The following is a 15,627-nucleotide window of genomic DNA, read 5'->3' as shown; positions in this document are numbered from 1 at the left end:
GACCCGTTGTCGCTCCTTATCTTCTTCACCTTGAGCTCAAACTCATTTTGAGCTCTCCTGAGGAAGCGCTTGAGGGTCCCTTGGGTTTCAGACTTATCCTGCAAAAAGAACACCCAAGTGAAGCGGGAAAAGTCATCAACAATAACTAGACCATACTTACTCCCTCCTATGCTCAGATAGGCGACAGGTCCGAAGAGGTCCATATGCAGCAGCTCCAGGGGTCTTGAAGTGGTCATCACATTCTTGTTGTGATGTGCTCCTCCCACTTGTTTACCTGCTTGACAAGCTGCACAAGGTCTATCTTTTTCGAAATGCACGTTAGTTAAACCTATCACATGTTCTCCCTTTAGAAGCTTGTGAAGGTTCTTCATCCCCACATGTGCTAAGCGGCGATGCCACAGCCAGCCCATGCTAGTCTTAGCTATTAAGCATGCATCTAGACCGGCCTCTTCTTTTGCAAAATCAACTAAATAAAGTTTGCCGTCTAATACACCCTTAAAAGCTAGTGAACCATTACTTCTTCTAAAGACAGATACATCTACATTTGTAAATAGACAGTTATATCCCATATGACATAATTGACTAACAGATAGCAAATTATATCCAAGACTCTCTACTAAAAATACATTAGAGATAGAATGCTCATTAGAAATTGCAATTTTACCTAACCCTTTGACCTTGCCTTGATTCCCATCACCGAATATAATTGAGTCTTGGGAATCCTTATTCTTGACGTAGGAGGTGAACATCTTCTTCTCCCCCGTCATATGGTTTGTGCATCCGCTGTCGATAATCCAGCTTTAACCCCCGGATGCATAAACCTGCAAGGCAAATTTAGGCTTGGGACTTAGGTACCCAACTCTTGTTGGGTCCTACAAGGTTAGTCACAATTGTCTTAGGAACCCAAATGCAAGTTTTATCACCCTTGCATTTTGCCCCTAACTTCCTAGCAATCACCTTTCTATCCTTTCTACAAATTGCAAAGGAAGCATTCAAAGCATGATATGTTGTAGAAGGCTCATTAACTTTCCTAGGAATATTAACAGCATTTCTCCTAGGCTTATTATGAACAACACTCCTTCTATCAACATTTTTATCATGCTCATATGAAGAACTAGAAGCAAACATAGCATGAGAAAAATCATCGTAAGCATTATAACTCCTATAAGCATTTCTAGTTTGTTTCTTATCATGATACAGAAAGGCATGATTCTTTTTAGCACTAGTAGCCATAGGGGCCTTCCCTTTCTCCTTGGCGGAGATGGGAGCCTTATGGCTTGTCAAGTTCTTGGCTTCCCTTTTGTAGCCAAGTCCATCCTTAATTGAGGGGTGTCTACCAATTGTGTAGGCATCCCTTGCAAATTTTAGCTTATCAAAATCACTTTTGCTAGTCTCAAGTTGGGCTTTGAGACTAGCTACCTCTTCATTTAATTTAGAAATGCAAGCTAGGTGTTCACTATAAGCATTAATGTTAATATCTTTACACCTAGTGCACGTTACAACATTTTCTACACAAGAGATAGATTTACTAGCAATCTCTAACTTAGCATTCAATTCATCATTAATGCTCCTTAGTTTTGAAATTGTCTCATGGCAAGATGATAATTCACAAGAAAGCATTTCATTTCTTTTAACTTCTAGAGCATGAGATCTTTGTGCTTCTACAAATTTATCATGTTCTTCATACAATAAATCCTCTTGTTTCTCTAAGAGTCTATCTTTCTCATTCAAGGCATCAATTAATTCATTGATTTTATCAATTTTATTTCTATCCAATCCCTTGAACAAACTAGAATAATCTATTTCATCATCACTAGACTCATCGTCACTAGAAGAATCATAAGTGACATCATTACGAGTGATTACCTTCTTCTCTCTTGCCATGAGGCAAGTGTGACGCTCGTTGGGGAAGAGGGATGACTTGTTGAATGCAGTGGCGGCGAGTCCCTCATTGTCGGAGTCAGACGAGGAGCAGTCCGAATCCCACTCCTTGCCAAGATGAGCCTCGCCCTTTGCCTTCTTATAATTCTTCTTCTTCTCCCTCTTGTTCCCTTGGTCCTGATCACTATCATTGTCGGGACAGTTAGCAATAAAATGACCAAGCTTACCGCATTTGAAGCACGAACGCTTCCCCTTGGCTTTGGTCTTGCTTGGCTGTCCCTTGCGACCTTTCAGCGCCGTCTTGAATCTTTTGATGATGAGGGCCATCTCTTCATCATTAAGTCCGGCTGCCTCAATTTGTGCCACCCTGCTAGGTAGCGCCTCCTTGCTTCTTGTTGCCTTGAGAGCAAGGGGTTGAGGCTCGTTGATTGGTCCATTCAAGGCGTCGTCCACGTATCTTGCCTCCTTGATCATCATCCGCCCGCTTACGAATTTTCCGAGTACCTCCTCGGGCGTCATCTTCGTGTACCTGGGATTCTCACGAATATTGTTCACGAGATGAGGATCAAGAACGGTAAATGACCTTAGCATTAGGCGGACGACGTCGTGATCCGTCCATCGCGTGCTTCCGTAGCTCCTTATTTTGTTGATAAGGATCTTGAGCCGGTTGTATGTTTGCGTCGGCTCCTCGCCCCTTATCATCGCGAATCGTCCGAGCTCGCCCTCCACCAACTCCATCTTGGTGAGTAAGGTGACATCATTCCCCTCATGAGAGATCTTGAGGGTGTCCCAAATCTGCTTGGCATTGTCCAAGCCGCTCACCTTGTGATACTCGTCCCTGCACAAAGAGGCTAGCAACACAGTAGTAGCTTGTGCATTTTTATGGATCTGTTCATTAATAAATGACGGACTATCCGAGCTATCAAATTTCATTCCACTTTCCACAATCTCCCAAATGCTTGGATGGAGAGAAAATAGGTGTGTACGCATTTTGTGACTCCAAAATCCGTAGTCCTCTCCATCAAAGTGAGGAGGCTTGCCAAGTGGAATGGGGAGCAAATGAGCATTTGAGCTGTGCGGAATGCGCGAATAATCAAAAGAGAAGTTTGAGTTAACCGTCTTTTGTTTGTCGTAGTCGTCGTCCTTGTGGGAAGAAGTAGACTCGTCGCTGTCGTAGTAGACGATCTCCTTGATACGTCTTGTCTTCTTCTTCTTCCCATCTTTACGTTTGTGGCCCGAGCCAGAGTCGTTGGATTTGTCATCTTTTGGCTCGTTGACGAAGAACTCCTTTTCCTTGTCATTGATCACGATTCCCTTCCCCTTAGGATCCATCTCTTCGGGCGGTTAGTCCCTTTCTTGAAGAGAACGGCTCCGATACCAATTGAGAGCACCTAGAGGGGGGGTGAATAGGTGATCCTGTAAAACTTAAACTTATAGCCACAAAAACTTGTTAAGGGTTAGCACAATAATTGCCAAGTGGCTAAAGAGGAGATCTTGCACAATATGACAATCACAAAGAATTCAACACAGAGAAGACACAGTGATTTATCCCGTGGTTCGGCCAAGTACAAAACTTGCCTACTCCACGTTGTGGCGTCCCAACGGACGAGGGTTGCAATCAACCCCTCTCAAGCGGTCCAAAGACCCACTTGAATACCACGGTGTTTTGCCTTGCTTATCTTTATCCCACTCGCGAGGAATCTCCACAAATTGGAGTCTCTCGCCCTTACACGTAAAGTTCACAAAGAAGCACGGAGTAAGGGAGGGAAGCAACACACACAAATCCACAGCGAAATGCGCACACACACGGCCAAGAATCGAGCTCAAAGACTATCTCAAAGTTCTCACAAGAACGGAGCTCGAATCTCTTAGAATAACAAACGGATGCGCAAAGACTGAGTGTGGATGATCAAGAATGCTCAAAGGTTGCTTGGTGTCTCCCTCCATGCGCCTAGGGGTCCCTTTTATAGCCCCAAGGCAGCTAGGAGCCGTTGAGAACAAATCTGGAAGGCCATCTTTGCCTTCTGTCGTCGGGCGCACCGGACAGTCCGGTGCACACCGGACACTGTCCGGTGCCCGATTTCCTTCCTTAAACAGCGCAGTCGACCGTTGCAGATGCGGGAGCCGTTGGCGCACCGGACATGTCCGGTGCACACCGGACAGTCCGGTGCCCCCTTCCGACCGTTGGCTCGGCCACGTGTCCCGCGCAGATCGCGCGGCCGACCGTTGGCCCGGCCGACCGTTGGCTCACCGGACAGTCCGGTGAATTTTAGCCGTACGCCGTCGGCGAATTCCCGAGAGCGGCCACTTCGCTCGAGGCAACCTGGCGCACCGGACACTGTCCGGTGCACCACCAGACACTGTCCGGTGCCCCAGACCGAACCAGCCTTTTGGCTGTACACAGCCAACTCTTCTCTTTTCTTCTTCTTTCTGTTTCTAACACTTAGACAAATATATTAGTACACAAAACCAATGTACTAAGACTTAGAAACATACATTTGCTCTTGATTTGCACTTTGTTCACCCATGGACATAGATTAACATTTAAACACTTGTGTTGACACTCAATCACCAAAATACTTAGAAATGGCCCAAGGGCACATTTCCCTTTCACTTCCCCAAATCGCGTCGCAGTTGTTGCTTTCACATGGTAGCCAAATCGCGTCTTCATCATTGCTTTCGCATAGTGGCCAACATATGTTCCACAGTTGTTGGTCCGTGGATTGATTCAGGCCAAAAGGCCTTAGCAACACAAAGATTGGGTCTACTTTGCAACACACATAGGCTAAACACATTGGCGAAGCGAAGTTACGCTGTGCATAGGCACTAGGGTAAAATAAAATTTTGCTAATAATTGTCTTAAATTTGTTATGTATTTCTTTTAAATTGTATGTTTTTCCTTTTTCTCTAGAGTATGCACCAGGGCAACTTTTAAGCTGGCTTCGCCCCTAGCTAAATGAACAACTGTTTTGTCGTGGGGTAGTATTTGATCCACACCAGTGGATCAGGCCGTCATCCCAAATAATTCCAGCCCAACCAAACAAAGCCTTAGCATACAGTAGACTGACACAAGGACAATTATAGATTCAATCCAAATTGAGCCAGATATCACATCTTATGTTGTGTAAATTCGATTGTAACAGTCAAGAAGTATTGTGACGACGATTGAAATCACCCGATGTCCATAGATAATACTCCATACATGGCCCAAGACACTAGAGCGCGCGGCAAAGCCTACCATCCGTGGATTAGCCGCCAAGGCATAAAAAACAAATCTAAACTAACCGCATTCCAAGACAAAATTAGTCCTGAAATTCAAAAATGAAACCTACGTTTCCAACCACTTGTCCAACCCCAGCCGACACGAGGTTGACCATGCCCACGAAGAAACGCTATGCTTTGGCTCTGCCTTGTTGCCACCATAACTTCGTTAAATGTTTGGTGGAGATACACAAGTATAACATAGGGAAGAAGGGTAGTTAGTGCAGTCCTGGAGACAAACTATTCTGGCGAAAGATGTCCGGAATACCGTCCCAGTTCCCCGTCTCCCTCGCTTCCCAGTATCCACCCATATAGCGGTAACTGTCGCCATCATCCTTCTTAAACCACCTTGGTCTCCATCCTTTTTCTTGCAGTTGTCGTGCCTGCAAAGTATACCATGAGAGGTAAAGCACCACGATGAACAAAAAGAAATCTGCTCAGGGATGAGCTTGAATACCCAACTAAGATCTTTGTTCACCACTAATGTAAATGTTTAAGGAACCATTAGATTTTGCCTTATATGCTGCAGTAACGAACTGTCCATCCATCCCTACCCCTAATTACGAGAAATGAGACTCTAGTTAGCCTTGAATAGGGGTGAACGAAAAAAGCTATCCACATGCCTGAACTTGATTTATGACTTCGTCTACCCCAATTTGCTAGAGACTAAAAAACTTCATTGTTTTTGTTGTTGTGACTAGTTAACCGTTACTACATATCAGTATATCACCAACAGGTATTTTTAAATTATAAATTAATTTCTAGGAAAGGGTAGGTCTGATACAGCTATCTCAGTAAGTCACCATGCCATGGGTTCAAAGTAGCCTCTCCGCATCTCCACATTTAAGGGAAAGGCTTGCCAGGTCGTGCGATGCAGTCTATCGACATTTGAGGGAAGGGCACGACTAATATGCAAGCAGGTACTAAATGCAAGCACGCAAGCAGACATTTTGATCTATTAGATCTACATTCAACGGTATGTCATATTTAACACTTAAACCCTTCCACCACCACCTCTTATAGCTTTATAAAAAACCCCTAACAAACCACAATTGTATTTACCGTTGGATACAGATGTAACAGGCTAAAAAATCTGCTTATACGCTTACATCTAGTACCTGCTTGCATATTAGTCGTTGCCTCGAGGGAAAGGCTTGCCTCGATTTATGACCTCACTCGTGTGAAAGTATCCGACACTGGATTTGCCTCCCTTTTTATAAATTAATTTCTAGGCAAGTCAGTCCATACTAAAAACAATTACTTAATTTGATCTTCTGTTTTACCTATCCTAGGTGATCTAGTTGTGCGATAATGACCTCATTTTTTTATAATCGATAATGAACTACAGTTGTATTGTAAAAACAGATCCAGTACTGCACAAATTTTCTACTCCCTCCGTTCTAATTTATAATTCGTTTGATTTTTACCCAGGTTTGACTAACTCGTCTAATTCAAAAAAAATCATGATTATCAATTTTTACTGTGATATTGTTTAGCAAATAATATAATTAAGTATGGCTTTGAATTTTTCATTGTTTCGCAAAAAAATGGATAAGACGAGCTGGTCAAATTTGTTAAAAAAGTTAAATGAATTATAAATTGGGATGGAGGGAATATTTGCTAACATGATGATCATCAGTCCAAGATGATTCATGCTGACATAATTCAGATAGAAAAGCTTCACAACCAGGCCCTGTTCGTTTTGCTCTCAAACCAATGGGGTTGGAAGGGACTGAGGGGATTAAATCTCCAACAAGTCAACATCCTCTTCAATCCCCATGGTTTAGGGATGAAAAGAACAAGGCCTCAAGGGGCATCAGACCCCTATTGCATTCCTAACAACTTTATTTATGAGAACAATAAATATTATCAAGACATGTCAATTGTTATCATTGCCTGATAACCTATGAAAGACACAAGACAAAAGGCCATGTCAAATCATATATAATTGTTGGTTACCTGCCGTTGCAGTTGTTCAAGCCTAAGTTTCTCTGAATTTGCCATCTCATATTCACCATTTTCCAGATGCCTTTGGTCTGGTCTCAAACGAGAATCAGTAGGAGCCAACTTGTTCAACAAATGTGGTGTCAATTCATTTAGAGAAATTGCAAAAGGAGAAAGGTTGTAACGTGTCTGATTAAGAGACTTGTCCCTCTCCCATAAAAGAACTGCTTCTGACATTGGGTCATATCCCTTGGGTTTAACACTTGGATCCCCAAGCACATAATACATAGCTTCATCCCATTTTCCAATTAACATAGCTACTTTTTGCCCTGTTCTATTATCTTGCACAAATCCATGCACCTGCACAAATGATTAGAACAATTTGTGTCAAAACCTAGGCTCGATCAAATAGATATTTAAGTGCTTGTACAGTTGCAAGTAGACTGCTGCTAACTTAACCCCTTACTTTTGGCCACGGTAACTGTTATGACTGGAAAGAGTTACAAGAGAAGGGCTAAGGATGGCCAGGGCCAATCCACCTAATAGGATAAATCTGTTAGGAGATTATGCGGTCCAGTTTGTTAGGATAAGAAGTCCCAGTCAGTAGATAAGTATTAGCTTTTAGATCTCCTATCTAGGGGGGATTCTGTTAGGGGCCGGCGCCTAAAAGGTCAGGGCCTTTGTAATCAATTGGCAAGCAAGAAGTAATAAAGAGTATTTACTTTCAGCTTCCCTTAGTCCCTTCTCTCATCCTCTTCACCACGGCACCCCCGGAACGGCACCCAGGCGGCGTGCCCTTGCTCAGCAACATCATCCCTACAACCTGAGAAGCTCAAGCCGTACCAATCTGGTATCGGAGATGTCCGGGACAGAGATGGCACCCGCCTCCAATGGCGCCCCAGCCAACATGGATCCACCGCCCGCTGCTCCTCAACCCAGCGATGTGGGGGACTTGAAGATGATGATGGTCGACTTCCACCGGCAGATGGTGCAGCAGATGTCTTCTTTGTCCACACGCATGACAGCCCTGGAGAATGCAGCATCTGTTAAGGCCCATTAAGGCCCATATATTATGGTCTGCCTATATATATGCTACAGTACCCAAGGGGGCTATTATCTCATCTAATCAAGGTTAGTTACATGGTATCAGAGGAGGTCACGATTAGGGTTTCTTAGATTTTTTTTCCAGCCACCATCTCTCCTTCCGGCCGCCGTCGCGGTCCCCTTTGCCGCCGTCGCGGTCTTCTCCGCCGCCGTCGCGGCCCTACCGCCTGCGGTCTCATCTGCGCGGATCCCGCCCGCTGCCGCCCTGATCCGGCCACCGCCCGTTTGCTGGATCCCGTCGCTGCGAGCTCGTCTGCGCCGCCGCCGCCCAGATCCGGCCGCCGCCCGTTCGCCGCCCTCGTCCAGATCCGCGCCGCCGCTGCCCAGATCCGGCCGCCGCCCGTTCGCTGGACTGCGAGCTCGTCTGCGCTGCCCTCGTCCAGATCCGCGCCGCTGCCCATCCGCCGTCGCCGATCTCGTCCAGTTCCGCGGCCATCCTCGCGGATCCTGGCTGCTGCCCATCCGCCGTCGCGGATCTACCCTTCCTGGCCGCCGCTGTCCACTGCTGTCCGCCCCTGGTCGCCGTGCCTGCTGCGCCAGGGCGCAGTTCCCAGCAGTGCTGTCCACTGCTGTCCGCCGTGCCTGCTGCGCCAGGGTGCAGTTCCCAGCAGTGCTGCGCCAGGCTGCCGTTCCCAGCAGTGCTGCGCCACGCTGCTGTCCTTCGTCGTCCGCCTACTGCGCCCTGTAGCCGTCCGCCTGCAGCACACCGCAACAGTCTGCGGATCCGGATCTGCGTCGTCGTCAACTGCACCCTGCCTCGTCGCCATCTGCGCCGTGCGCCGGTGGCTGCCATTGCGGGCAGACTGATCAACTCGGCTTCCGCGACCAAGACCTTCGTCAACTCGTCCAACTCGGACTGCTGTCAGCTGCGGTTCCTCTGGTTTGCTTGGTTTCCAGTCTCCTGTTCTTCCTTTTTTCATTGAATTCAACATGACGACAAATGCTATTGTGGTCAATATCACTCTTGATGGACACAATTATCCGGAGTGGGCTTTCTGTGTTGAGACTGCACTCAGAGGACATGGATTACTCTTTCATTTGACTGATGCGGCACCCATACTTGCGGATGATCGTCGCAATGCTGCTGATATCAAAACATGGCAGCTTAATGATGGTAAAGTGATGGCTGCTATGGTGAACAGCGTCAAACCGTCTATGATTATGAGTTTGTCTAAATTTAAAACTGCCAAAGCCATCTGGTCTCATTTGAAGGAGCGTTTTGTTCAGGACAGTGGTGCTCTATTACACACTCTCATGCAGCAGACACATGTTATTGAGCAAAATGATATGAGCATTGATGAGTACTACTCAGCCTTTGATCGTCTGATGAGTGCTTTGACATCTATGGTGCCAGCTTGTACTGCTGATCCGTGTCCTGCTCATCAGTTTATTGACAAGTTCTTCACTTACAGATTTGTTATGGGCGTTCGGGCCGAGTTTGATTCTCTTCGTGCTCGTTTACTTCAGGGTTCTGACACTCTCACAATGGCTAAGGCGTTGTCTGATTTACTTGCTGAAGAGACTCGTCTTCATTCTCTGTCCTCTACTGGTGGTAATCCTCACAGTGTGTTGGCTGCTGCCCAGAAACCTAAGAATATTTTTAAGCCTTGTGATCATTGTGGCAAGACCAATCATCGATCTGAGCTTTGCTTTGTCAAGTTCCCTGATAAGTTGACTGATTTCCGTGCACGGCGTGCTGCTCGCGGTCGTGGTCAAGGACCATCTAATAGAGGCTCAGTTGCTGTTGCTGCCACTTCGTCCGCCTGTACTTCAGAGTCGGCCTGGGTACTTGATTCAGGAGCTTCCTTTCATGTCACATCTGATCAGTCAAAGTTGGCTTCTACTACACCTGTCACAGATGGTGCTTCAGTGCAGACAGCTGATGGTACTGTATGCCACATTACTCATAAGGGTTCTCTTTCAGATCCGCACTTTACAGTACCCAATATTTTCTTCGTCCCTGAGCTATCTATGGATCTTCTTTCCGTAGGCCAAATTACGGATCATAATTGCTTTGTCGGATTTGATGACTCATCTTGTTTTGTACAGGACCTTCGCACAGGGGAAGTGATTGGGACTGGCCGTCGCCGTAGAGCTGCTCCTCGCCTCTACATCTTGGACTCTTTGCGGCTTCCTTCTTTGGCTACATCTCCAGCGCATATGCTTTCAGCTACCCTTGCTTCTGTTGCGTCTTTTGCCCAGTGGCATCATCGTCTAGGTCATTTGTGTGGATCTAGATTGTCTACACTAATAAAGTCAGGTTGCTTAGGTCATACTTCGGTTGAGTCTGATTTTCATTGTAAGGGTTGTCATCTTGGAAAACAAATACAACTTCCATATTTTACTAGTAATTCTCATTCTGTTAAACCCTTTGATTTGGTTCACTCTGATATTTGGGGTCCTGCACCTTTTGTGTCAAAAGGTGGATATAAATATTATGTCATTTTTATTGATGATCATTCTCGCTACACTTGGATTTATTTTATGAAACGCCGCTCTGAGCTGATTTCTATTTATAAAACCTTTGCTCGTATGATTCACACTCAATTTTCCACTCACATTAAAATCTTTCGTTCTGATTCGGGTGGTGAATATTTATCTGATAATTTTCGCCAGTTTTTGACTTCAGAGGGTACTCTTGCTCAACTTTCTTGCCCTGGTGCTCATGCACAGAACGGTGTGGCTGAACGCAAACATCGTCACATTATAGAAACTGCTCGCACTTTGTTGATATCTTCTTTTGTCCCTTCACATTTTTGGGGTGAAGCAGTTTCTACTGCGGTTTATCTCATCAATAGACAACCGTCATCCAAACTCTCTGGCAAAACACCTGGTGAAGTTCTTTTCGGAACTCCTCCACGATATGACCACCTTCGAGTTTTTGGATGTACGTGTTATGTCCTATTATCACCTCGTGAACGTACTAAATTGACTGCTCAATCTGTTGCGTGTGTTTTTCTTGGATACAGCCCTGAACATAAAGGCTATCGATGTTATGATTCATCTTCTCGTCGCATGCGCATTTCTCGAGATGTGAGTTTCAATGAAAATCGTCCCTTCTTTTACAATTCTTCCACTCATTCTTCTTTTTATTCCACAGAGTCTACCTCCTTCATGAGCCTTCCTCCCATTTCTGAAACTTCATCAGTATCACCACCTACTGTTTCTACCCCAGATGTCCTTATTCCCATCACACCACCTTCCACTTCCACACCCTCTCAGTCTTACTCTTCCAAACCACCTGTCACTCAGACTTACATTCGTCGTCCTCGCTCTACTCCCACGACCAGTCCTGATGATGATCCTGTTGTTGATACTTGTACTAACAATGATGACTCTCATGTTGTTTTTAATCAGGGATATCATCTTCGTGATCGTGGCACTATTGCAGCTCCAGACCGTTATGGGTTTTCCCGTGCTGGGGCAGTCATTGCTGAACCATCATCTTATAAAGAGGCTTCTGGTATACCTGAGTGGCAGCTTGCTATGACTGATGAATTAAATGCCCTTCATCGCACGTGTACATGGGATGTTGTTCTGTTACCTGCTGGTGCGGTACCTATCACGTGCAAATGGGTCTTCAAGGTTAAAACCAAATCTGATGGGTCTATTGAGCGATATAAAGCTCGCCTTGTCGCCAGAGGTTTTCAACAGACACAGGGTATTGATTATGATGAGACTTTTGCACCTGTGGCCCATCTGACTACTGTCCGAGCCTTACTTGCTGTTGCAGCCTCATCTTCTTGGACTATCTCTCAGATGGATGTCAAAAATGCTTTTCTTCATGGTGATTTACACGAGGAAGTCTATATGTATCCACCTCCTGGGATAGAAGTTCCATCAGGGCATGTATGTCGTCTCCGTCGAGCCTTGTATGGTCTCAAACAAGCTCCTCGTGCTTGGTTTGAGAGATTTGTTTCTGTCATCAAGGCTTGTGGTTTCTATTCTAGTGATCATGATCCTGCATTGTTCATCCATGTTTCTTCACGAGGACGCACGTTGCTATTACTATATGTTGATGACATGTTGATTACAGGCGATGATCCAGACCATATTGCTCATGTGAAGTCGTCTCTGAGTAAGGAATTTCAAATGTCTGACTTGGGGGCACTCAGTTATTTCTTGGGCATTGAGGTTTTGCAGACTCAAGATGGTATTTATCTTTCTCAGGCTAAGTACATACAAGACCTTCTTGATCGTTCTGGTCTTAGTGATACTCGCAGTGTTGCCACACCTATGGATCTTCACTTATCTCTTCATTCGACTGATGGGACACCTTTGGAAGATCCATCTCGATATAGACATCTTGTTGGCAGCTTGGTTTACCTTACTGTCACCAGGCCAGATATTGCTCATGCGGTTCAGATCTTGAGTCAGTTTGTCTCTGCTTCTACATCAGTTCATTATGGGCACTTACTTCGTGTGCTTAGATATTTACGGGGGACAAAAACACAATGTTTATTTTATGACTCAAATTCTCCACTTCAGCTTTATGCTTACTCTGATGCTACCTGGGCCAGTGATCCTACAGATCGTCGCTCCATCACTGGTTACTGTATTCTTCTTGGATCATCTCCTGTTGCTTGGAAATCCAAGAAGCAAGCTGCTGTATCTAGATCTAGTACTGAAGCAGAACTTCGAGCCCTGGCTACTACTACTGCTGAGATTATCTGGATTCGTTGGCTCTTGGCTGATCTAGGCGTTTCTTGTGACTCGCCTACACTTCTTCGCTGTGACAATACTGGAGCTATACAAATTTGTCATGATCCAGTGAAGCGTGAACTCACAAAACACATTGGTGTTGATGTCTCATTCACTAGATCTCATTGTCACCAGAAGACCATTGATCTTCAATATGTGCCCTCAGAATTACAGCTTGCGGATTTCTTCACAAAAGCACAAACTAAGGCACAACATCAGTTTCATCTAATCAAACTCAATGCTTCAAATCCTCCACTTCCGCCTTGAGTTTGACAGGGGGTGTTAAGGCCCATTAAGGCCCATATATTATGGTCTGCCTATATATATGCTACAGTACCCAAGGGGGCTATTATCTCATCTAATCAAGGTTAGTTACAGCATCATCCACAGCCTCTTCTTCCAACAACCCGCCATGGTTCCCCTTTGGACTGCCAGGATATGGCGGCATACCAGCCATAAACCCCTCACCATCATCCGCCCCCATCACCGCTGCACCTAACCCCTCCATACCACCACCAGATCCAGTTCCCACCATCCCCATCACAAATCCCCATCTTCTCAAATCCGTCGGCACCCATCTCAACAACCACGCAGCCCTACACCGCCTCAGCCCTAGGGGACGCCATGGGGTACACCCTACCACAATCAGTTCCTTGCTTCCACAAACTCGACTTCCCACTATTTGATGGCACGGACGACCCGCTGGGATGGCTCAATCTCTGTGAGCAGTACTTCCAGGGACAGTGCACCCTGGAATCCGACAGAGTATGGCTCGCCTCCTATTATATGACAGGAGCGGCTCGACAGTGGTTCATTATGATCAATCGCGACAAACCTGCGCTTTCTTGGGATCGCTTCACATTCCTGTGCCATCAAAGGTTTGGACCCCCATCCGAAGAAATCCCCTGGGCGAACTGGCACGCCTACCCTTCAATTCATCAGTGGATGAATGGCCAGTAGTGTTGCTGGGCACTTATGGGCCATGTTGCACCCCTAGCTCCAACGTAGCAAGCACAACTCTTCACAGCAGGGCTTCCGAAGCACATCCACATTGATGTCGAGATGTTCAACCCACAAGACTTGAACACCGCTCTCGCAATGGCTCGAGCCTATGAGCGACGCTCCTAGGTCCTAGAGGGTCATTCCCAGCCAGCCACTTCAAAACCGCCACGCCTAACGACTCGTCCTGCACCATCAGCTAGTTTCTCCGAAAACTTAGCAAAGTAGTTATCGGAGCGGTTAATCTATTTGCAATGCTTTACAAGGCTGAAAAGAGGTATGCCTAGGTTTCTGAACAACAGCCAACACACTGAGGATCCTCACCAACAGGAGAAGACATAGACTTAAGACGAGTCTCTTCAGCAAGTAATTCAGACAATGCCTTAGCCATTGTGAGAGTGTCAGCACTATGAAGCAATCGAGCATGAAGTGCATCAAATTTAGGTCAAACTCTCATAACAAATCTGTAGGTGAAGAACTTCTCAATAAACTGATGAGCTAGACATGGAACAGATGTACAAGTAGGCACCATAGAGGTCAATGTACCCACCAGACGATCAAAGGCTAAGTAATACTCATCAATAGACATATCATGTTGCTCAATGACATGAGTTTGCAGTATAAGGGTGTGTAACAATGCACCACTGTGCTAAACAAAACGTTCCTTCAAATGTGACCAAATAGCTTTAGTAGTTGTGAATTTTGACAAACTCATTATCATGGATGGATTGGTGTTGCTGACCATTGCAACCATAACCATGCCATCATTAATTTGCCATGTGTTTGATTGTTGCAGCATGCTCTGATCATCAGCAAGAACTAGCGAAGCTTCAGTCAGGTGAAAGAGTAAACCATGACCTCTCAATGCAGTCTAAACACAAAAGACCCAGCAGCAGCAGCCACGCGGAGATGATGAAGATGTTGCTCCCAGTAGCCAGCACAACAAGTCGACGAAGAAGGTGGTCGCGCCCAGAGGATGAGGCGGACGCGGACGGAGGATGATGTGAACGCAGGCGCGGTCTCCCAGGCAGACGCGGGCAGCGCTCGAGGGCGGTGCTCCTAGGTGTGGGCACGGGTCAGACGATTCAGATGAGAGTAGTCGCGGTAGCGTCAAGTACAGTCGCAGGCACAACCTAGATCCGCGACAGCACGCACAGCTTAGATCTGCAACAGTGAGCATGGCCTGGATCCACACGATGATGACGAGCCGACGGTGAGCGCGGCCTGGATCCACGCAACAATTACGAGTCGCAACGGCTGGGCGGAGCCTTGCGGCAATCCGCGCGGCATTTGGCGAACAAGGGTGTGGGGTTGCAACGGCGACACCTATGGATCTTCCGCCAACAGTGGCACCGGCGGTGGTGAACAGACAAGGCGCAACGGTGCCGAGGAACCGAGGAAGGTGCGGCCACTATCACTGTTATAGCAAAAGGCTAGGTACAAATTCAAATTTTTCTACAACTAATAAGGCCAACTCTAATGTACCAACATCCGAGCATGCTACCATGATGCCTAAGACTTTTTTTGAACTACGCAGGAGAACTGCGTGTCATTTCATTAAGGGAGAAAAAAGTTACAAATACAAGGAGGCGGTTAACACCCCCCCAAGAACACTAGAACACTTTACACAGCAACTCTGAACACGACCTCAACGACCACACCCAGCCTAAGGAGCCTTCCTTTGAAGGAGCTTCTTAAGGTTAGAAGCCCTAGCCAAGCCCCACATGTGGGATTCAA

General features: G+C 46.1%; 2 protein-coding genes across 5 annotated transcripts in view; one reads left to right on the top strand and one right to left on the bottom strand.

Annotated features, from left to right (window-relative positions):
• Window positions 1–4,945: 4,945 nt before the first annotated feature.
• Window positions 4,946–15,627, bottom strand: part of LOC100383477 (uncharacterized) — a 28,616-nt gene continuing 17,934 nt past the window's right edge. The window contains exons 7-9 of one of the 4 annotated variants that reach the window (XR_004849939.1): window positions 7,809–8,113; window positions 7,102–7,446; window positions 4,946–5,525 (exon numbers count right to left, since the gene is read on the bottom strand). Coding sequence is in view for 1 of the 4 variants with exons in the window: in NM_001176125.1 (NP_001169596.1) it covers window positions 5,361–5,525; window positions 7,102–7,446 (510 nt within the window). In the remaining 3 variants the exon portion in view is untranslated. The remainder of the gene's footprint in view (window positions 5,526–7,101; window positions 7,447–7,808; window positions 8,114–15,627) is intronic. The other 3 variants (XR_002262525.2, XR_004849940.1, NM_001176125.1) reach the window with 3 other exon arrangements.
• Window positions 7,696–10,675, top strand: LOC103639413 (uncharacterized). The gene is made up of 2 exons (XM_008662163.4): window positions 7,696–10,075; window positions 10,240–10,675. The coding sequence occupies exons 1-2, from the start codon at window positions 9,121–9,123 to the stop codon at window positions 10,281–10,283; spliced, it is 999 nt and encodes a 332-aa protein (XP_008660385.1). The 5' UTR covers window positions 7,696–9,120; the 3' UTR covers window positions 10,284–10,675.

This window comes from Zea mays, chromosome 1 (assembly GCF_902167145.1).
Source record: "Zea mays cultivar B73 chromosome 1, Zm-B73-REFERENCE-NAM-5.0, whole genome shotgun sequence".
NCBI lineage: Eukaryota > Viridiplantae > Streptophyta > Magnoliopsida > Poales > Poaceae > Zea > Zea mays.
This window is presented reverse-complemented; position numbering and strand designations above follow the sequence as displayed.

What these genes read in the sequence shown, in the direction of transcription:
- LOC103639413 (XM_008662163.4), top strand. Translation starts at nt 9,121, where the DNA reads ATGACGACAAATGCTATTGTGGTCAATATCACTCTTGATGGACACAAT. An exon ending in TTCAGTGCAGACAGCTGATG is followed by an intron (nt 10,076 to 10,239) that starts GTACTGTATGCC and finishes TGTTTTGTACAG; the next exon opens with GACCTTCGCACAGGGGAAGT.